We start from the raw sequence: 22,830 nt of genomic DNA, 5'->3' as shown, positions 1-22,830 counted from the left end.
AGAGGAGGGAGAGGAGGGAGAGGGGGAGAGGGGGAGAGGGGGGAGAGCAGGGAGAGGGGGAGAGGAGGGAGACAGGAGCACAGACACACTCACAACTATAAATTAATAAACAAGTTTCAGTGTTTTGTTCATATTGGAAAAGGGATGTTGTTGGCCATGATTTTATGATTATTGAAATGTATACGGTTCTATTTAATATATGTTCCATAGTCTCTTTATTTCCCCTCAAAGTGCAGCAGATTGATGAATTTCACTCCAACATAAAACATAAATGTCTCCGCGCATCCCCCCCTCCCACCCTACCTGAGTGGGAAACACTCATCTGTAAAATAAATGAATGATATTTATAAAGAAACTATTTAAATAAATGTTTGTATTAAATGTATTTTGCAAAGTGCTGCTCTGTGGAGACGTAGTTCATGAACTCCTCATGACCTCAGTCTGTGTGTGTTCATGGACAACCTGAAGCATCCTGTGAAGCATCCTGTGAAGCAGCCTCAGCGCAAAGAGCTGACCAGGGAACACTATAGAAGAACACAGGAGTAAAATAATGAAAGTATAATCATTAAAACCAGAACTGTGAAATGTTTGGCTGTAAATGTCAGTAATTACTGGCTCCGAGTTTCGTGGATCTCCGTCTTTGATTGTAAAATATGATGCAGCTAGATACTGTGAAATCACGGTAATAGTTGACAGTGTGTAACTAGAAACATATAGAGACGTCAAACTGTCGGTCCAGCAGCATGATGAAGATAGGATAAAACTTTATTGATCAGAAAGACGGAACACTTAACACAGCTGAACCCACAGAGCAGAGCGCGAGCCTCTCTGCGGGGAGCACGCGGGCTCACGGAGAATGTAGATCTTAACGGTAGACACGTCATAGCACGTTGTTAATAATAGTATGTATCACACTGCTCACCCTGAGCACGCGCTGCTGTGACAGAGTCTCAGCAACACCTCAGCCATCCCAGGACGGGTTCCTCTGCAGGTTTCTTTTTTCTTCTGTTGTTGATGCATCAGGAGGCGGGCCGCGCCGCGCCGGGCCGGGCCAGCCGTCTCAGAGGCTCCATGTGATCCTGCAGGGGGGTGTCGCTCTAATACACACTTTGCCACCTCCCTGGCTGCATGTCAGAGCTTCTCTCCCTCCGCGGCAGACACAGGACCTAGCTTTCCCTCCGCTGCTACCTTTTGGGATAATTCCATTACCGGACAGCGACGGGCTGCTGCGGCATGGGCGACGCGCAGTCTGCGGAGGAGCGGAGCGGGGACGCGCGGGACGATGAGCAGGACACTGGAGACAAGGTATCTGATCATCACTCACTGACACACTGTGTGCTGCTGCGGAGCACCCTCACCGCCGCGTGCATCTGCTCAGAGCGCGAGGTCTGTGAGAACAGTCCGTGATGCTAATGAGCGCGTGTCGTGGAGTGGAAGAAGGTTCCCGTAGACCCTTCTATGAGACAACTTTGTTTACCTAAGAGGTCCTTAGCCGTGGTGCCTACACACTTCAACACATACTCATATCACTCCGCGCCGCGTGAGTAACATCCTGATAGATATCTGACCATCACTCACTGCTCTGCTGTGCTGCCGCGGAGCAACTTCACTCTCTTCTATCTGTGATGTTCAGCATGTGTTAAAGCTGCTAGAGGCAGAGAGGCTGCTGAGGCTGCTGCTGAGGCTGCTGCTGAGGCTGAGGGTGCTGCTGAGGCTGCTTCTGAGGCTGCTGCTGAGGCTGCTGCTGCTGAGGGTGCTGCTGAGGCTGAGGCTGCTGCCGAGGCTGCTGAGGCTGCTGCCGAGGCTGCTTCTGAGGCTGCTGCCGAGGCTGCTTCTGAGGCTGCTGCCGAGGCTGCTGAGGCTGCTGCCGAGGCTGCTGCTGAGGCCGGTGCTGCTGCTGCCAGCGGGACGGAGCCGCTGCCAACACATGCATTAGCCTGAGATGTGTTCAGACTAAGTGCATGTGTGGGTGCATCGAGCACCAGAGGCTCTTTCTAAAAGTAGCTGACTCTTATTCTGTGGAATTGAAGGAGCTCTGCTTTCCTGACTTTCCTACGTGAGTTTGAACCTCTCTTCATGGCTTCATTGATGCAGAGGGCAAAGTGTGCCGAGAGAAGACCTCTCCTCTGAGGGACCTGGGAGGCCTGGGGTCCCTCTCTCATCGACGTGTTGCTCTGCAGCAGATCCCATGAGAGCAGGAAGTCAGAGCAGCAGATCACGTGAGAGCAGGAAGTCAGAGCAGCAGATCACGTGAGAGCAGGAAGTCAGAGCAGCAGATCCCATGAGAGCAGGAAGTCAGAGCAGCAGATCCCATGAGAGCAGGAAGTCAGAGCAGCAGATCCCATGAGAGCAGGAAGTCAGACAGACGGCGCTGAGAGGAGGGAAGCAGCCGGAATGTGCTGGGAGAACACGAGAACACGAGATAGTGATTTCGCAGCACTTGCCCCGTTGAGTCGGGCGATAACACGATTAGGAAGCAGCAGGCTTCACGCTCACACGCCGCGTGTTCCAGAGCTTTGGTTCCAACATACCTCCAGTGAGGGGACCGGGTGGCAGTGAGGGGACCGGGTGGCAGTGAGGGGACCAGGTGGCAGTGAGGGGACCGGGTGGCAGTGAGGGGACCGGGTGGCAGTGAGGGGACCGGGTGGCAGTGAGGGGACCAGGTGGCAGTGAGAGGACCAGGTGGCAGGGAGGGGACCAGGTGGCAGTGAGAGGACCAGGTGGCAGTGAGGGGACCGGGTGGCAGGGAGGGGACCGGGTGGCAGGGAGGGGACCAGGTGGCAGTGAGAGGACCAGGTGGCAGTGAGAGGACCGGGTGGCAGTGAGGGGACCAGGTGGCAGTGAGGGGACCAGGTGGCAGTGAGGGGACCAGGTGGCAGTGAGGGGACCAGGTGGCAGTGAGAGGACCGGGTGGCAGTGAGAGGACCGGGTGGCAGTGAGAGGACCGGGTGGCAGTGAGAGGACCGGGTGGCAGTGAGAGGACCGGGTGGCAGTGAGAGGACCGGGTGGCAGTGAGAGGACCGGGTGGCAGTGAGAGGACCGGGTGGCAGTGAGAGGACCAGGTGGCAGTGAGGGGACCAGGTGGCAGTGAGGGGACCAGGTGGCAGTGAGGGGACCAGGTGGCAGTGAGGGGACCAGGTGGCAGTGAGAGGACCGGGTGGCAGTGAGGGGACCGGGTGGCAGTGAGGGGACCGGGTGGCAGTGAGAGGACCAGGTGGCAGTGAGGGGACCAGGTGGCAGTGAGAGGACCAGGTGGCAGTGAGGGGACCAGGTGGCAGTGAGGGGACCGGGTGGCAGTGAGGGGACCGGGTGGCAGTGAGGGGACCGGGTGGCAGTGAGGGGACCAGGTGGCAGTGAGAGGACCGGGTGGCAGTGAGGGGACCGGGTGGCAGTGAGGGGACCGGGTGGCAGTGAGGGGACCGGGTGGCAGTGAGGGGACCAGGTGGCAGGGAGGGGACCGGGTGGCATCTTATCATCTCATCATCGTGCAGCGTCTCCACGTTGCGGCGTCCCCCTGAAACCCACCGGCTGCAGACGGAGACAAAGTGCAGCCTGTTCTCGGATCAGAGCCGGGCGAGGTGCGTGCGTTCCAAATGGAAAGCTCGCGGCCTCATAATCACATCACGCACTTTAATCTCCAGCACGAAGTCGCTTCAAGCGTCTATTCCGGGAACAAGCCTTGATTTGATTCTGCTTCGGAGGCTGCAGGAACTCACGAGGATGCTTCGCGTCCCACTGGTTATCTCTGAAAACATGTCACACACGATGGCGACGACTAATCTTCCGTATCGATGTCCAACGCGGCCTCAGCCGGTATCAGCAGAGCTCTGTGTTCGCTGCTCAGACTAATCTGGATCAGAACCGGATCATTGAGGGTTAATTCCCGTGAGACTCAGAATCGGACTTTGCAGCCGCAGTTAATCCAAGATTGAACATTTTTGTTTCACGGGAGTTCACATGGTGAGGATTAGGCTCCGTCTTCCCGTGAGGAAATACTCACGATACACTTAGGTATTCACAGACCAGCTCGATCACACGGGTACGGGTGTGAGGGGGGGTTCAAGGCTCGTGAAGGAAGGACTGGATATCCATCTGAATATCTGTTTTGATTGCTTCAGTTGTTTTAATGATGAATTACGAGCTGCTTTAAGAAAGCACTTCCCTGATATCGATGTAATACAACTGTCCCTTTCAGACGACCGGATGTATCTGGTTCCTCCCAGGACACCACGCCGTCAGGGGCCACACGTCGACTCGCTCTCACATTACAGACACATGTTCCACGTTCCAATGTCAGGCTGGAAAACAGGTTGCATTTAGAAGATCGCCCAGAACTGGTTTCTAACCGTTTCTGTTGATCTCTGGTACTTCTACTTTTACTCAAGTACAAGATCTGAGTACTTCTACTTTTACTCAAGTACAAGATCTGAGTACTTCTACTTTTACTCAAGTACAAGATCTGAGTACTTCTACTTTTACTCAAGTACAAGATCTGAGTACTTCTACTTTTACTCAAGTACAAGATCTGAGTACTTCTACTTTTACTCAAGAACAAGATCTGAGTACTTCTACTTGTATTAAGTACAAGATCTGAGTACTTCTACTTTTACTCAAGTACTAGATCTGAGTACTTTTACTCAAGTACAAGATCTGAGTACTTCTACTTTTACTCAAGAACAAGACCTGAGTACTTTTACTTTTACTCAAGTACAAGATCTGAGTACTTCTACTTTTACTCAAGTACAAGATCTGAGTACTTTTACTCAAGTACAAGATCTGAGTACTTCTAATTTTACTCAAGTACAAGATCTGAGTACTTCTACTTTTACTCAAGTACAAGATCTGAGTACTTCTACTTTTACTCAAGTACAAGATCTGAGTACTTTTACTCAAGTACAAGATCTGAGTACTTCTACTTTTACTCAAGTACAAGATCTGAGTACTTCTAATTTTACTCAAGTACAAGATCTGAGTACTTCTACTTTTACTCAAGTGCAAGGTCTGAGTACTTCTACTTTTACTCAAGTACAAGATCTGAGTACTTCTACTTTTACTCAAGTACAAGATCTGAGTACTTTTACTCAAGTACAAGATCTGAGTACTTCTAATTTTACTCAAGTACAAGATCTGAGTACTTCTACTTTTATTAAGTACAAGATCTGAGTACTTCTACTTTTACTCAAGTACTAGATCTGAGTACTTCTACTTTTACTCAAGTACAAGATCTGAGTACTTCTACTTTTACTCAAGTGCAAGGTCTGAGTACTTCTACTTTTACTCAAGTACAAGATCTGAGTACTTCTACTTTTACTCAAGTACAAGATCTGAGTACTTTTACTCAAGTACAAGATCTGAGTACTTCTACTCAAGTACAAGATCTGAGTACTTCTAATTTTACTCAAGTACAAGATCTGAGTACTTCTACTTTTACTCAAGTACAAGATCTGAGTACTTTTACTCAAGTACAAGATCTGAGTACTTCTACTTTTACTCAAGTACAAGATCTGAGTACTTCTAATTTTACTCAAGTACAAGATCTGAGTACTTCTACTTTTACTCAAGTGCAAGGTCTGAGTACTTCTACTTTTACTCAAGTACAAGATCTGAGTACTTCTACTTTTACTCAAGTGCAAGATCTGAGTACTTCTACTTTTACTCAAGTACAAGATCTGAGTACTTCTACTTTAACTCAAGTACAAGATCTGAGTACTTCTACTTTTATTAAGTACAAGATCTGAGTACTTCTACTTTTACTCAAGTACTAGATCTGAGTACTTCTACTTTTACTCAAGTACAACATCTGAGTACTTCTACTTTTACTCAAGTACTAGATCTGAGTACTTCTACTTTTACTCAAGTACTAGATCTGAGTACTTCTACTTTTACTCAAGTACAACATCTGAGTACTTCTACTTTTACTCAAGTACTAGATCTGAGTACTTCTACTTTTACTCAAGTACTAGATCTGATACCACCTCTGTTTATAGCCTATGAAAAAAACTATTAGAAAACGAAGGCTAAAGCTAACGTTAGCAGATAGAAAAAAGGGTATTGTTAGTCTCGAGCAGTGTTGGGCCAAAATGTAATGCAGTACATATTACTTATTGCTGTCTCTGAAATGTAATGAGTTACTACTTTAGTTACTTTTGAGTTACTTTCACCAAAATAACCGCAAAAGAATGGCTCGGTGTTTTAAATGCTAACATGTGGTTTAGTGCAGATCAGTATGCATCCAGCGAAGGGCGATGTGGTGTAGCATAACAGCTGGCCCTTAAGGCGACTAACTACTTGTACACGGGTTAGTCGAATACTCCATTCTGATTGTAACTTCTTAACATGTGACAAGTTGATAATACAGACCGCTGTCAAGGACTCCAATGAAGGATGCTAAGGAGGATCCAGAAAGAGAAAAGATAAGATGAGATGAACCTTTATTAATCCCGAGGGGAGATTCAGTCGTACGAAGCAGCCACAGTTAAGCGTGAACAAAAACAGTACAGCAAAGATTCACACAGATCAATAACATCTAAAATAAATAACTTAAAATCAAGGAAATAATGATAATAATAATAAAAGACTATAAAAATAGGAGATAAATAAAAATAAGAGTAGAATAACTGTCAGCATATTTACATATTTGGTCATCATCTAAGTTATAAAGTGCAGAATAAGTTAAAGTGACAAGTTAGCATGGGTCGTGGAAACAGTGTATATTTACGACCAGTGATTTAATTTGATTTCTTTTTCATCGTTAACCCCTTGTTGCCGCCTGATGGCCACAGGCACAGAGGGCTGTCCGAGGCGCTCGGTGCGTTGTGGTGGAGGGATGAGTCTGTGGCTGAACGGGCTCCTCGTCTTCACTAGAGGTTAAAAGACGGAGCGCTGGACGTCAGACAGGAAGTGAACACCAACAGGACACGGAATGGGCTCTGTAGTGTTTAGTATATGGCCGTGCAGCGAGGTCATGTGCAGCGAGGTCATGTGCAGCGGGGCCATGTGCAGCGAGGTCATGTGCAGCGAGGCCATGTGCAGCGAGGTCATGTGCAGCGAGGCCATGTGCAGCGAGGTCATGTGCAGCGGGGTCATGTGCAGCGGGGCCATGTGCAGCGAGGTCATGTGCAGCGGGGTCATGTGCAGCGGGGCCATGTGCAGCGAGGCCATGTGCAGCGGGGTCATGTGCAGCGAGGTCATGTGCAGCGAGGTCATGTGCAGCGAGGCGGGCCTTATGGGGGAAAGAGCACCCGACAGGAGGACCAGGGAACCAGGACCAAGGAACCAGGACCAAGGAACCAGGACCAGGGAACCAGGACCAAGGAACCAGGACCAAGGAACCAGGACCAGGGAACCAGGACCAGGGAACCAGGACCAAGGAACCAGGGAACCAGGACCAGGGAACCAGGACCAAGGAACCAGGACCAGGGAACCAGGACCAGAGAACCAGGACCAGAGAACCAGGACCAAGGAACCAGGACCAAGGAACCAGGACCAGGGAACCAGGACCAGGGAACCAGGACCAAGGAACCAGGACCAAGGAACCAGGACCAGGGAACCAGGACCAGAGAACCAGGACCAAGGAACCAGGACCAGGGAACCAGGACCAAGGAACCAGGACCAGGGAACCAGGACCAGGGAACCAGGACCAAGGAACCAGGACCAGGGAACCAGATCAGAATCAGCCTGAAGGGTTTACTAATCTTCCGCACAATTTGTCTCCGGTGTCGGAATGTCTCTGAAAAAACAAAACACCGTTTCATTTCGGGTTAAGATGTGTTGGAACTGCTGAGGATTGTAACGGGTTAACCAAATTAACCAAATGTCATTAGTAATGCGTTACATGACTTCGGTACAGCCACACTGGCCTCGAGTCCCTCGGTTCCTAAACTAACGAGTGCTTTGGTTCCCGTATCGATCCTCGTGGCATCCCTACTTTGAGCTGAGACCAGAGCTTCAGAAACTACTTTTACGAACTAGGAAATGCAAAACACAACTGCCTAAAAAGAGAGATGTTTGATATCCTAGCTTCCATACGTTGTATATCTTCCACAAGCAGAGGTGCATCGCACGCTATTCTCGTACTCTCGATACCTAAAAGAAACAATGACTCGTTCTCGTGACATCGCCACTTTGAGCTGAACCCAGAGCTTCAGAAACTCCTGCCTGAAGAGAGACTTTCTAGCATCTTTGCAATATCATATTTTCCAGAAGAGCAAATGTACATTTTGCGCTTTTATTCTAGTCTCAATACCTCAAAGTACAGGGAGGCGTGTGGCGCAGTGGGTCAATGCGCTGATCTTCGAATCAGAAGATAGCAGGTTCAAACCCCGCTGCAGTCAGCATGTCGCTGTGTCCCCGAGACGCTTCAGCCAAAGTGCTCCTGTGGGGGTGTCCTCAGTATCGAGTGTGTGAGTCGCTTTGGATAAAAGCGTCTAACAAGTGACATGTAGTGTAAAGTAAAAGGAACCAGTGGCGTGCACAGACATTTATAGGGGCAGGTGCTCAAGAGAAAAAAAAAGGGCACCTTCTGTGGCGGTTGCTCCGAAATTGTGCGCTCTGAAATTGTGCGCAAAAATTTGCCGGATAATGGCGGATTTTGTTAGTTTCTTTTCGGTTTTTGGTTACTTTATTTCGGGGTTAGGGTTAGGTTATTTAATTCTTATTTTCGACTGATTTTACTGATTTATTATCAAAAAGTTAATTATTTTAACATTTATTTTTATTATTCTAAATGACTTAGGGGGGTCCAATCTGAAGCTAGGGGGGGACGAAACCCCCCCCCCCCCCCCTCCGGGATTGACGCCCCTGGTGGAACCGCCGGCTGCCTTAGTAGTGTGAGATTTATTAAAGGCACATCTTGTATGTCGTAATTGCATATATATTTATTCCAATAACCATATGCTGTCTGATGCAGATGCCTATCTAAAACAAATCAAATAGTAGGCTTACTAGCTTCTACACGCTAAAGCAACTGTAGTCAGGGATGCAAACTCATCAGGTATGAAAAAGGTGACAAGGATCCGAGCCCCACGACCCCACGGAATATCGGCTTTAAAATTAGGAATAACAGGATGTTAGCAGTCAGAACAACTAAAGCAGCTGGTACTAAGAACAGAAACGCCAAAGAGTTACATCTAATAGAAATATATAAAAGCATTTATTTTAATTGTGTAGCAGTCAGGTTATAATTTTGGCAGCACTGTTGAGCATTTTGAAAATGTATTTTCATGTCTCTTAGTATTTTTATAATACTTTTCTACTTTCACTTGAGGAACATTTTGAATGCAGAACTTTTACTGTAACAGAGTATTCCTACACTCTGGTACTTCTACTTTTACTCAAGTACAAGATCTGAGTACTTCTACTTTTACTCAAGTACAAGATCTGAGTACTTCTACTTTTATTCAAGAACAAGACCTGAGTACTTCTACTTTTACTCAAGAACAAGATCTGAGTACTTTTACTCAAGTACAAGATCTGAGTACTTCTACTTTTACTCAAGAACAAGACCTGAGTACTTTTACTTTTACTCAAGTACAAGATCTGAGTACTTCTACTTTTACTCAAGTACAAGATCTGAGTACTTCTAATTTTACTCAAGTACAAGATCTGAGTACTTCTACTTTTACTCAAGTGCAAGGTCTGAGTACTTCTACTTTTACTCAAGTACAAGATCTGAGTACTTCTACTTTTACTCAAGTGCAAGATCTGAGTACTTCTACTTTTACTCAAGTACAAGATCTGAGTACTTCTACTTTAACTCAAGTACAAGATCTGAGTACTTCTACTTTTACTCAAGTACAAGATCTGAGTACTTTTACTCAAGTACAAGATCTGAGTACTTCTAATTTTACTCAAGTACAAGATCTGAGTACTTCTACTTTTATTAAGTACAAGATCTGAGTACTTCTACTTTTACTCAAGTACTAGATCTGAGTACTTCTACTTTTACTCAAGTACAACATCTGAGTACTTCTACTTTTACTCAAGTACTAGATCTGAGTACTTCTACTTTTACTCAAGTACTAGATCTGAGTACTTCTACTTTTACTCAAGTACAACATCTGAGTACTTCTACTTTTACTCAAGTACTAGATCTGAGTACTTCTACTTTTACTCAAGTACAACATCTGAGTACTTCTACTTTTACTCAAGTACTAGATCTGAGTACTTCTACTTTTACTCAAGTACTAGATCTGAGTACTTCTACTTTTACTCAAGTACTAGATCTGAGTACTTCTACTTTTACTCAAGTACTAGATCTGATACCACCTCTGTTTATAGCCTATGAAAAAAACTATTAGAAAACGAAGGCTAAAGCTAACGTTAGCAGATAGAAAAAAGGGTATTGTTAGTCTCGAGCAGTGTTGGGCCAAAATGTAATGCAGTACATATTACTTATTGCTGTCTCTGAAATGTAATGAGTTACTACTTTAGTTACTTTTGAGTTACTTTCACCAAAATAACCGCAAAAGAATGGCTCGGTGTTTTAAATGCTAACATGTGGTTTAGTGCAGATCAGTATGCATCCAGCGAAGGGCGATGTGGTGTAGCATAACAGCTGGCCCTTAAGGCGACTAACTACTTGTACACGGGTTAGTCGAATACTCCATTCTGATTGTAACTTCTTAACACGTGACACGTTGTTAATCCAGCAGTACAGACCACTGTCAAGGACTCCAATGAAGGATGCTAAGGAGGATCCAGAAAGAGAAAAGATAAGATGAGATGAACCTTTATTAATCCCCGAGGGGAGATTCAGTCGTACGAAGCAGCCACAGTTAAGCGTGAACAAAAACAGTACAGCAAAGATTCACACAGATCAATAACATCTAAAATAAATAACTTAAAATCAAGGAAATAATGATAATAATAATAAAAGACTATAAAAATAGGAGATAAATAAAAATAAGAGTAGAATAACTGTCAGCATATTTACATATTTGGTCATCATCTAAGTTATAAAGTGCAGAATAAGTTAAAGTGACAAGTTAGCATGGGTCGTGGAAACAGTGTATATTTACGACCAGTGATTTAATTTGATTTCTTTTTCATCGTTAACCCCTTGTTGCCGCCTGATGGCCACAGGCGCAGAGGACTGTCCGAGGCGCTCGGTGCGTTGTGGTGGAGGGATGAGTCTGTGGCTGAACGGGCTCCTCGTCTTCACTAGAGGTTAAAAGACGGAGCGCTGGACGTCAGACAGGAAGTGAACACCAACAGGACACGGAATGGGCTCTGTAGTGTTTAGTATATGGCCGTGCAGCGAGGTCATGTGCAGCGGGGCCATGTGCAGCGAGGTCATGTGCAGCGAGGCCATGTGCAGCGAGGTCATGTGCAGCGGGGTCATGTGCAGCGGGGCCATGTGCAGCGAGGTCATGTGCAGCGAGGTCATGTGCAGCGAGGTCATGTGCAGCGAGGCGGGCCTTATGGGGGAAAGAGCACCCGACAGGAGGACCAGGGAACCAGGACCAAGGAACCAGGACCAAGGAACCAGGACCAGGGAACCAGGACCAAGGAACCAGGACCAAGGAACCAGGACCAGGGAACCAGGACCAGGGAACCAGGACCAAGGAACCAGGGAACCAGGACCAGGGAACCAGGACCAAGGAACCAGGACCAAGGAACCAGGACCAGGGAACCAGGACCAGAGAACCAGGACCAAGGAACCAGGACCAGGGAACCAGGACCAAGGAACCAGGACCAGGGAACCAGGACCAAGGAACCAGGACCAGGGAACCAGGACCAGGGAACCAGGACCAAGGAACCAGGACCAGGGAACCAGGACCAAGGAACCAGGACCAGGGAACCAGGACCAAGGAACCAGGACCAGGGAACCAGATCAGAATCAGCCTGAAGGGTTTACTAATCTTCCGCACAATTTGTCTCCGGTGTCGGAATGTCTCTGAAAAAACAAAACACCGTTTCATTTCGGGTTAAGATGTGTTGGAACTGCTGAGGATTGTAACGGGTTAACCAAATTAACCAAATGTCATTAGTAATGCGTTACATGACTTCGGTACAGCCACACTGGCCTCGAGTCCCTCGGTTCCTAAACTAACGAGTGCTTTGGTTCCCGTATCGATCCTCGTGGCATCCCTACTTTGAGCTGAGACCAGAGCTTCAGAAACTACTTTTACGAACTAGGAAATGCAAAACACAACTGCCTAAAAAGAGAGATGTTTGATATCCTAGCTTCCATACGTTGTATATCTTCCACAAGCAGAGGTGCATCGCACGCTATTCTCGTACTCTCGATACCTAAAAGAAACAATGACTCGTTCTCGTGACATCGCCACTTTGAGCTGAACCCAGAGCTTCAGAAACTCCTGCCTGAAGAGAGACTTTCTAGCATCTTTGCAATATCATATTTTCCAGAAGAGCAAATGTACATTTTGCGCTTTTATTCTAGTCTCAATACCTCAAAGTACAGGGAGGCGTGTGGCGCACTGGGTCAATGCGCTGATCTTCGAATCAGAAGATAGCAGGTTCAAACCCCGCTGCAGTCAGCATGTCGCTGTGTCCCCGAGACGCTTCAGCCAAAGTGCTCCTGTGGGGGTGTCCTCAGTATCGAGTGTGTGAGTCGCTTTGGATAAAAGCGTCTAACAAGTGACGTGTAGTGTAAAGTAAAAGGAACCAGTGGCGTGCACAGACATTTATAGGGGCAGGTGCTCAAGAGAAAAAAAAAGGGCACCTTCTGAGTCGTCGTGGCGGTTGCTCCGAAATTGTGCGCTCCGAAATTGTGCGCAAAAAAAAAGCGTCTAACAAGTGACGTGTAAAGTAAAAGGAACCAGTCCATGGGTCTCAAGGACCAGTTCTCAAGACATCACTACTTTAAAGGGAAACCAGAGAAACTACTTTTACAAACAAGTATATGTCAAACCTTTACCTTTTCTGTTTTGTTTTTCTCTTTTCTTTGTTTTCTTTTTTTGTTGTTTTTTTAAATTCTCTGTCTCGCGTCTTTGAGTTTCCTGAAAAGCGCTGTACAAGTCTCATGTATTATTATTTACTGCCTAAAGAGAGACTTTCTCGCTGCTTTACAATATTATCTTTCCCAGAAAAGCGAGGATGCACTGAATGAATTCTTTGTGCTTTGTTTCAGCCTCTCATAAACATCGGGCAGGTCTCCGAGGTCAGTGGGAAAGCAGAAAGCTCGATAGCCGAAGTGAATGGTCTCTGTGAGGAGCAGGGTCGTGCAGACGGTAGGTTCTCTTTTACTACTGCTGCACATTACGATGGGCACCGTCAGCAGCATTTTAACAGATGCATTAGTATTTGTTTACAGCTGATAGAGTTTCATCTCAGTCATCAGTCTCGTACAGTTCTTTGCATCCAAGTACTTTAATATTTAATCTCTTTCCTGGTTTAGCTTTCCTGTCAGCAGAGAAGGATGATTCAGGAACAGAAAAGCCACTCAAAGAAGAAGATGTTGAAATAAGTGAGAAGGAATCGCTTAATGAAGCTGACGAACAAGAACCTCTGGAAGTGATAGAAATGGATGCAAAGCAGAATGACATCAATGAAGGTTTCAGGAGGTTCTTCAGCACCATTGGTTTGAAGCTGACGGTAAAGAGTGGCTCAGGTGACGTAGCATCAGATGACACCGACAAGGAAGACCCGAACAGACCAGAAGACATTGGAGAAACAACCAAGGAAACCACAAGTGAGAATCGTGAAGAAAAGACTGATCTGAAGATGGCTCAGGAGACGTATGACAATGATTCAACAACATGTCCTACCCTGACTGACGTCTCACCGGAGGACGCTCCACAGAATGCGGAGGAGGAGACACCAGAAACCAAAGAGGAAGCTGAGTCTGATTATGTAGATGCAGAAATGCCTGTAGAAGAAGATTCACAGCACGAAGCCACGCCTGAAGAAGAACCAGAATCTCCTTCCGGTCCTGAAGAGGCGGAGGTCGTGTCTCCAATGAAAAGATTTTTCACTACTGGAATCTTTTCTGGACTACGAAAGAAAAAGAAGCTTCCAGAAGAGGAGACAGCTGACAAAGAACTGGAGGACCTGGGGAAGAAGGAGGTTGTAGAGACGGCAGAACAAACTGAACAGGACCAACACCAGGATAGAGAGGACATTCGTGATGATGTTGAAGCAGCTGCAGTTGAGACGGAACTGAAAGAACTGGAAGGGGGTAAGACGCCTGCAGCTCAGATCCCAGACCCTCTGAGCGTCGTCGTCACTGAGCCTGACATCCTGAGTTCTCAAGAGAAGGAAAAGGTTCCAGCAAGTCCTCTGAAAAGGCTGTTTCCAGGTAGTTTCAATAAACTACCCAGAAAGCAAAGGAGCAGGAGGTCCAGTGACGCAAGGACGTCTGACTCTGGAGAACATGTTTCTGAGAAAGTCCTATCATCGACTGAGTCGGATGACTATCAGAAAGGAGAAGTGAGTGCACACTCGTCTGCAGAAGAGGAGGAAGGTGCATGGGCTTCCTTCAAAAAACTGATGACTCCCAAGAAGCTCAGGAAGAGACCGTCGATTAGTAACGAAGAGACTCAGATCAAATGTTTAGCCGAAGACTCAAAGGCAGGCGAAGGAGGGCAAACATCAGATCACAGCACAGACGAAGGCAACACACGAAAGGACTCTTCTGTTTCATGGGAATCTGTGTTGTGTGGATCTGGGAGGAGAAGAAGCCGTAAAACATCCGACTCGGAGGAGGAAACACCTCAAAACAATAACGATAAAAACAAGCAAGACACTGGATCGAAAGGCGGGGCAGAGTCAGGGCTCGAAAGCTCTCACGAGGACAGTGTGAGTCCTTCAGAGGCGGATGCAGGGTCCACATGGAAGTCGTTGAAAAGACTTGTCACCCCGAAAAGGAAATCAAAGGATGAAGACGAGAGCAAAGACGGAGTGCAATCTGATAGTGAGTCTACTCAAGATGAGTCCTCCTTCTCAATAAGGAAACTTCTACCGGGCAGAAAGAAGGGAAAGTCTGCCGAAAAGCCAGACCAAGTGTCTTCAGACGAGGCGGATAAGGACGTCGCTTCAGAAGATGAAGACTCGGAAACACCAGCTATTGTTCCTTTGTCTGAGTTTGATATAGTTGAGACAGCCGTTCAAATAGAAACACAGGCAGACGTAGAGAGGCGTACTCCCAAGGACGCAGACCATGAAGTCCAGCGAGGCCTCCTGGATCAGAAGGCCGAGCCAGTCCTACAGGGGGTCTGTCTGCAAGCCCAAGACAAGGAGGATGCTTCAGAGAGCAAGGCGCCTTCCAGCCCTGCTGCAAGTGAAGACTCTGATGATACAGAATCACTCAGTAAACCGCAGCTCAGTGACATCGCAGAGGAGGCCACCGCGGCTTCTGTCACAGAGGACGCAGCTAGAGACGACACTATCGCAGAGGACCTGATAGAGATCACATCCGAGGCCTTTACTGCACCAGAGCCTTTGGACATCGCCCAGGAGGATGAGACTGAGATGATCTCTGCAGTCTCCCAGTTATCTTCAGAGTCTTCGAACACATCTGGCAACACGACACCAGTTCCAGCCGAATATGTCGTGAAGGAAACAGATGCCCTTCTGTATCAGGTTGTTGAAACCATTTTGATTAGCCCAGAGGAAGTTCCAGTTTGTTCAGATGATGTTAGATCTGAGAGACTGGTCGTTTCCGTCTCGCATCAAATAATGGACACAATTGTAAAGAAAGGGCAGACAGTTCTTGAAATACACAAAGGCTTAGATGCAACTGACAGTAACCCAGATCTAGATGTAGAAGAACTAGAAGCAGTAGACAAACTTACAGCTAGCGCCCAAGCAGAGAGCATATCTGAAGTCAAGGACTCTGTTTCCACAGAGATGGTATCTGAAGTTCATACGGAGCACTTTGAGACCGCTGACATTGCTTTGGATGATGTCCATGAGGTCGATGTTACACATCCGGAGCAAAGCCTTAAAGAACTAGAAAGTATTGATGAGATCTACCAGCTGGGGGAATGCCTATCAGCTGCTTCTACAGATACATTCCCTCCAGGTGCAGACATGGTGCTGGAGGAAGGCTCTCTAGCTGAAACAGAGGCCCCAAGGAATGACCCTCAAGTAGCAGCTGGAACAGAAGCTGAGGGAACCAGGGACGAGGCGATGCAGCAGGACGTCCCGTCTCTGACACAAAAGGAATATCTTACTCACAATGTCACTGATCTAATTCAGGTGGAGGATACAGATGAACCACCAGGAGAGGCCCAGGAGAAGCAGGCGTTGGATCCAGAGGAGGGTCGTGTTCAAGCCCCTGAAGAGGACATTATATCAGAAGACACACGAGCAGCAGAAACACATGCACACGAAGAGGAATCATTGGCCCTTACTGAGGTCAACGATGAGCCAGAGAAGGAAGATGAAGTAGAAACAGATGCTGCCAGACCTGAACATGTTCAAGAACAGGAAGCATCAGAAGCTCTGCAACCCTCCCTATTGGTTTCAGAGGAGGGCAGTGACCAATCACCAACAGAGGAAGTTCAGTCAGAGGACCTTCCTGAAGCCGAACCCGTTACAGATCAACTCAAGCAGACAGAAGGGCGTCTCGCTGAAGTCAGTGTTGAGCCAGAAGAACCTAAAGAGGATTTGTTACCTCTGACCGAAGGCAATGTTGAGCAAGTTGAGGCTTCCAGAACAGTTGAAGAAGCTTCAGAGGTAGCTAGTCTGCTTCCTCTTGAACATGAGGAAATACCAGGGGATATTTCAGCAGTGGAAGCAGCTACAGAGGAACCCAAAGCGGAAATAATACCTTGCACTGGAGACAATCTTGAGCCAGTGGATGCTCCCGAAACCAATGATGAAACACCAGAAGCATTAGAGGTCGCTCAAGCACCTACATTCGAACCGCCAGAGGTCAGTGTTCAGTTGCTTGAGAACGTCATCATATCAGAGGATGTTCCCGAACCACAGAAAGTTATACATGAAGCCAACGAGGAGACACTACCTTGCACTGAAGCCAACCTGGAGCCTGCGGTTCCTTCCACAACTCAACATGTTCAAGAACCAGCAGCATTGGACGATGTTGAGGCGCCAGCATCAGATTCAGCAGAGGTCAGCGTTCAGTCGCTTGAGGTCACATCAGAGGACGTGTCAGTAGCAGAATCTGAAGTAGAAGATACCAAAACTGAACATGTTTTAGCACCAGAGAAACTGGAAACAGATCCAGTAGAAGCAGTTCAAGCAGCCATATTACACTCAGAGGCAGCTAGTCTTCTACCACTGGAGAAAGAAGCGATATCAGAGGACGTAGCAGCTGTAGAAACAGTAACAGATGAGCCCGGAAAGGAAACAATACCTTGCACTGAAGCCCACCTGGAGCCAGGGGATTCTCCTAAAACCAAAAATGAAATACCAGAAGTATTAGAGGCTCCTACTGAAGCAAGCATTCAGCCAGTAGATGAAGATGTTCAAGAAGCAGTAGTATTACCAGCTGTTCAAGTACCCACATTAGATTCAGAGGCAGGCAGACTTCTACCATTTGAAAAAGAGGTCATATCCGAGGATGTTTCAGGTGAAACTGAAGAGGAAACAATAGCTGGCTCTGAAGCCGACGCTCAGCCAGGTGATGCTCCCAAAACAAGTGAAGAACCAGAAGTATTACCAGACATATTCGGTTCGGAAGACGGCATAGAAACAATTCCTCTAAATAAAGACAATACTGAGTCAATGGAAACTGAACATGATCAAGACGAAGAAATACTACAAGCTGTTCAAGCATCTCGATCAGATTCGGAGGTGGGTATCCCCGTGTCACTGGAACAGGAAGTAGTGTCAGAGGAAGCAGAAGCCGTTACAGAGGAACCTAGAGATGAGGCAATGACTCCCCTAGCTGTCACGTCGGAGCCAGTGGAGGCTTCCAAAACGGGAGATATTCAAGAACCAGAAGAAGTGCAAGCTGTAGAAGAAGCAACATCTGATTCAGATGTGGGTAGCATTCCACCAATTGAAAAAGAGGTAGCATCTGAGGATGTCCGTGAACAAAAAACAATATCAGATGAAGCCAAAGAGGAAACAGAACCTCGCACTGAAGCCGATTGTGAGGATACTTCCAACACAGCCGGACAACAAGACGTATTAGAAGCTGTAGAAACACCTGCATCAGATTCAGAGGTGGGTAGCCCTCAATGGTTTGTGAAGGAGGTTATCTCAGAAGATATTCCAGTAGTGGAAACAGATAAAGATGAACCCAAACAGGACCATGGAGTTGAGCCGGAAGAAAGACTACCAGAGGAAGCTGTCCAAGAACCAGAAGTCCTACCATCTGATTCAGAAGATATAGTGACTGAAATAAAAGCTGATGAAGGAAGACCAATGGATGTGAAGGAGGTCCTAGAAGATGTTGAGGGAGGTAATGCTCAGCAGGAGATATTCATAGAAGGCGTTCCAAAACCAGACGTGGACCATGTCATTGCTTCAGTTACAAATGGGATTGAAAGTGAAGTTGTGGCCCAACCGGATACTTCTTTAGAGACGGCAGAGGATCAGAACACAGAAGGTATCCCACAGGATGTCGTGGTTGAGCAGGAAAACTGCGTACCTGAAGTTGTAGACGAGATACAAACATTGACAGCAGTTTCCGTATCCCTTGTTATTGAGGACACAAGTGTTCAGGTCCCGGAGAACACCGTATTAACCGATCAACTTGCAGCGCTGTCTGAAGACACCGCTAAAGTCACCAATGAACCAAACCATGCAGTGCAGCTCGGTGCGGTGCAAGCCACTGTTGAGACGAAAAAAGAAAGTGAACTTCCAGGCACTGAGACAACAAATGCATTTCAGCATGCAGTCGTGGCGCAAGTAGTCGTATGCAAATATGCCTCAGTTGCAATACCTGATGTGTTGGAACAGAAAACCTCAGCTATCCCTGAACCCTCGATCAGTGAAGTGGCAAGGGAGCAAGTGTTCAAGGATGAGTTAGAGACCTCCACACCGTTACTGAAAGATGAAGCAGATGAGAAAGTAGAGGGAGGCGGCGTGGCGGTAATGATGCATGTGCCATCTGTCGAGTCTGAGGACGATCACAGAATTCAGGTGCAGGTGGTGGACGTTGATGTAAAATCAGCCGAGACAATCCAGGACTCAGTGCTCGAGGTAGGGGTCACAGAAGACAAGGCAGTCATCGATGTTTGTCATGAAACAGTCACAAAGGAAGAGGACTTCTCAGCAACTCCAGAGATTGAAGAGGAACTAACTAACGAGGAACTCAAGGTGACCATTGAAGAAGTTGTTCCACACGTACAGGAAAACTTACCAGAACCTGAATCAGTGGTGGAACAAGAAGGCGTACATCCGCCAGAAGCTGTCAAAGAAGTGGTTCAAGGGGAAGTTGAGGCCCCAGAAGCAACGGAGGATAATCGTGAAACATTTAGAGAAAGACAAGAAGAAGCCCCTACTGGTGTCAGCGATGTCTCTGCGCCTGAACAAGTATCCAAGGATCTTGTTCCAAATCAACCGGAGGGTTCGGACACCGCCATCATCGAAGAGAAACAGGATTTGGAGGAAACGAAAGTTGAGCAGGAAAGATGCACAGCGGGGGTTGTAGTAGAAGAGGTCAACTTGGATCAAATCATTCACGAGGAAGCTCCAATGATCCAGAGTCCGACTGTAACTCATGGCGACGCTGGAATAGCTACCCCACACAACACTGGGACCGTCTCGTCAACAAGTAACGTCATCGAATCTCCTTCAAGTGTTTCCATTGAATTCAAACTCAACATACGGTACGGACGAGCGAGTTCACAAGCTCCAGACGTGTCGGAGGTCGGAGTTCAGGCAGTGGAGGAACCTCTGAATCAAATCCGAAGAGATGAGAGCGAGATACAGATCAAAGAGAGAGCCGTTCAGGCAGCAGGAATCACAGAGCACGCCACAGCCTCAGATTCAACAGAACGAGCCGTCGTCACGACTCCTCCCGTCCTCATGGATATCCACATCCAAGCGCTGGGAGACATCAAAGCACCGGAGAGCGGGACCTCGAGCGTCCCGGCGGCGGAAACCATGCAACCTGTGAAGCAAACGGAGAACAGAGGAGTGTCCCGACGTCATCCGGTCATCTCTGTAGCGTCCGCCCAACAAGTGGAGGAGCCAGTCGAAGCAAAGGAGGAGGAACACGAGCAGGACGTGTGGGTGGATGCGCAGGAAGACATTCGGGAGGAAACCGAGGTGCCCCGTGAAGAGGAGGAGGAATTTCTGGAGCCTTGCAACGGAGACGAGGAAGAGGAGGAAGAACGTCATCTGGAAACGCACAAAACAGTTGAGGTGGAGAGTGATGAAGACTTCGCTGTTGCACCCGAGAGTCCTGACCCCGAAGCTGTGAGCGTCACCACGATGTAGTGCGACTGACTTCGCTTAACTTCAGCGTCAGTAACCAGGTGAGCCTCTCTCTTTAAACATTTACACCGTTGTAGTTTTTTTACTCTACTTTTTAAACTCTTGAAAAGCACAATCAGCAAAATCAGTAATTCTTCATTTTCATGCAAATCCAATTAAAAAACCTTTATCTGCAAACACAGCAAATCAGACTCAATATCAGATCAATCAATATATACCTTTATATAAAGTAAACGCAAACATTTCCCAAATTGGGATCCATAAAGTTCCTCTCGGTCTATCGAGTCGTCTATCGAGTCAAACCATAGCACGACAGTGGATGGCATTACTACATTGCTTTTGCATATTTCATTCAACTTTAATAAAATACACAATAAGAAATACTTTATTGCTTTTTGTGCCTCCCTGCTGTAGGTTGTGTGTGCATGTAAATCAGGGGTCTCAAACTCAAGGCCCGGGGGCCAAATCCGGGCCGCGACTTTATTTTATCTGGCCCGCAAGAGCTTGCAAATAATATAATACGTTTATAATATAATATGCCCATAAACTACATGTCCCACAATGCATCTCGTTTGTGACATGCACACTGAAGAGACTTGCAATTATTTGCCTTGGACTTCTGCTTTCAGAGTTAATTACTAAGTTATTATCCTATCTGATAATATTCCAATTCAGAGGCAATAATGTAATATAATACATTATTTTATATATATATTATATATTTGTATAGTTACAACCGGCCCTTTGAGTGCAACCTTTATGCAAATGTGGCCGCGATGAAATTGAGTTTGACACCCCTGGTGTAAATGGTCTGCTGAGGCCACAATCCAAAAGTGAAATGATGCTTTCATGGTTATTATGTTTTAAGTGTAAAGCATTGGCATTTTGCCGTGAGCATTGGAACATACGAAAGACAGGAAAGGCCTCATTTTGATAAAAGTATAAAAGACTTGTAAGACTGTGAAAGCATTACGTTTAGTGCAATGTCAACGTGAATTGAAATGCCTCCTCTTCCCTCTCTCTGCAGGTTGGACGATCAAAGAGACGACGTTTCAAAAGCCTCTGAAGAGTTTCACCGGCAGAGAAACAGGAAACTGCATTTTGATGCTTTTATTAACATCCAAAAATCTAAGTTTGTACGTAAGAGTATTTTATCAATATGAATATCATAAGCGTGATTAATCAGAGGAGAGTGCTCGGCTCAGGGGGCTCGCAGTGAGTTTTATTACTAACCCTGTCTTTCTAATTATATAAATCATGTTTTTGCAGATGTGTCAGATAAATGTATGTCTCACTTTAGCGCTTTAAATACATTAAAGGTGGGGGAGGTGGTTCCCTTCAGAAACACTTGGAATGCTCTGAACGTCTAACAATGAATATCTGAAGTGCTTTGAAGCCGTGGCGCTGTAGAAAGCACGACCAATCATCTGAGCCGGCTGAAGTAACTGGACGGCCTGCCTGCCTGTCAGCCTGCCATCTGGGCACACACTGATCTCTGCCCTCATTGGTCACGTGCGCGTGCCTGTGTGTTGGGGGAGGGGCTCTGAGAGGAAGTCTGAAGGAAGGGGCAGATTTGTTCCGGTTGTGTATTTTCAGATTCTGCGCACTCGAGCTGCTTCTCCGTTCTTACCTCCCCCACCTTTCAGTATTAATAAAAACATTAATAAATGTACCAGGACAAATCAGAGCAGTGTGTCAGTATATGTAGATATACACCTTAAATATGTATCATTTGTGTTCAAAAAGTTTAAAAATCTATTAAAAACATGATTTCTGCAGCATACTGTATATTATCTTGTACATAATGACTGTTTTAATGTTTTCAAATCCTTTTTAATCTTCGACTATTTCTACCGTGAGCATGACGAGGGCATGGCACAGCTTTGCTATTGAATATCTAATTATTTACACAACTGAATGCCATTATAATCAGCCACGCCTTAAACTCTGACGGCAGCTTGACCTCCCAGCTGTGTGTAACTTCTCTGCTGATCCGGGACGAATCAAACCTCATTATAAAGCGTTCACATTTACATCCAACTGTTTTATGAATAAAATATGACTTTATTTGAATAAATCCATTGCTGTATATCTCGACTTCCTCTTGTTTTGCTTTTTTTTCTTAGACATGGAAACTTTTGGTGATCATAAGTTAGCTTAAGATATTCTACTTAAGTCAAAGTAATATCATGGCCAGATATTTACATCATTCATTATTTCATGCAAACATTTCAGAAAATGCAGGTGTTACCCTTTAAATATTGAGATGTCATGCTTTGAATCAGTTTATATCACATACCAGTAGATATATTTGACAAAACAAGTCATTTCAACACTGGGGAATAAGTGGGACATATTTAAAACACTTTATCGCTTCCTTTACTACACACAGCACTTGAGCAAAATAAATTAAAATATAAATCATTGGAGTAACTGACGCGTCGACAGAAACTCTGCAAAACGACGCCAGAAGAGTTTCCATGAGGCACCTTGTCTCCAGCAATGATCTTCAAG

At 46.3% G+C, this 22,830-nt stretch overlaps 1 protein-coding gene across 1 annotated transcript; it reads left to right on the top strand.

The window, feature by feature from the left end:
- Positions 1 to 928: 928 nt before the first annotated feature.
- LOC117444454 (A-kinase anchor protein 12-like) lies at positions 929 to 22,777 on the top strand. Its single transcript, XM_034080009.2, has 4 exons — positions 929 to 1,305; positions 13,094 to 13,193; positions 13,361 to 20,357; positions 21,344 to 22,777. Exons 1-3 carry the CDS (start codon positions 1,234 to 1,236, stop codon positions 20,317 to 20,319), a joined length of 7,131 nt encoding a protein of 2,376 aa, XP_033935900.1. The 5' UTR covers positions 929 to 1,233; the 3' UTR covers positions 20,320 to 20,357; positions 21,344 to 22,777.
- Positions 22,778 to 22,830: the final 53 nt, after the last annotated feature.

Source organism: Pseudochaenichthys georgianus, unplaced genomic scaffold (assembly GCF_902827115.2).
Source record: "Pseudochaenichthys georgianus unplaced genomic scaffold, fPseGeo1.2 scaffold_811_arrow_ctg1, whole genome shotgun sequence".
In the NCBI taxonomy this organism is placed as follows: Eukaryota; Metazoa; Chordata; class Actinopteri; order Perciformes; family Channichthyidae; genus Pseudochaenichthys; species Pseudochaenichthys georgianus.
Note: the sequence above shows the minus strand (reverse complement) of the source record. Positions and strands in the feature narration are given on the sequence as shown.

Bases quoted from the DNA above. Each gene is read 5' to 3' on its own strand.
- LOC117444454 (XM_034080009.2), top strand. From the start codon at position 1,234: ATGGGCGACGCGCAGTCTGCGGAGGAGCGGAGCGGGGACGCGCGGGAC. The intron at 1,306-13,093 runs GTATCTGATCAT...GCTTTGTTTCAG, and splicing joins AGCAGGACACTGGAGACAAG to CCTCTCATAAACATCGGGCA. The intron at 13,194-13,360 runs GTAGGTTCTCTT...TTCCTGGTTTAG, and splicing joins GGAGCAGGGTCGTGCAGACG to CTTTCCTGTCAGCAGAGAAG.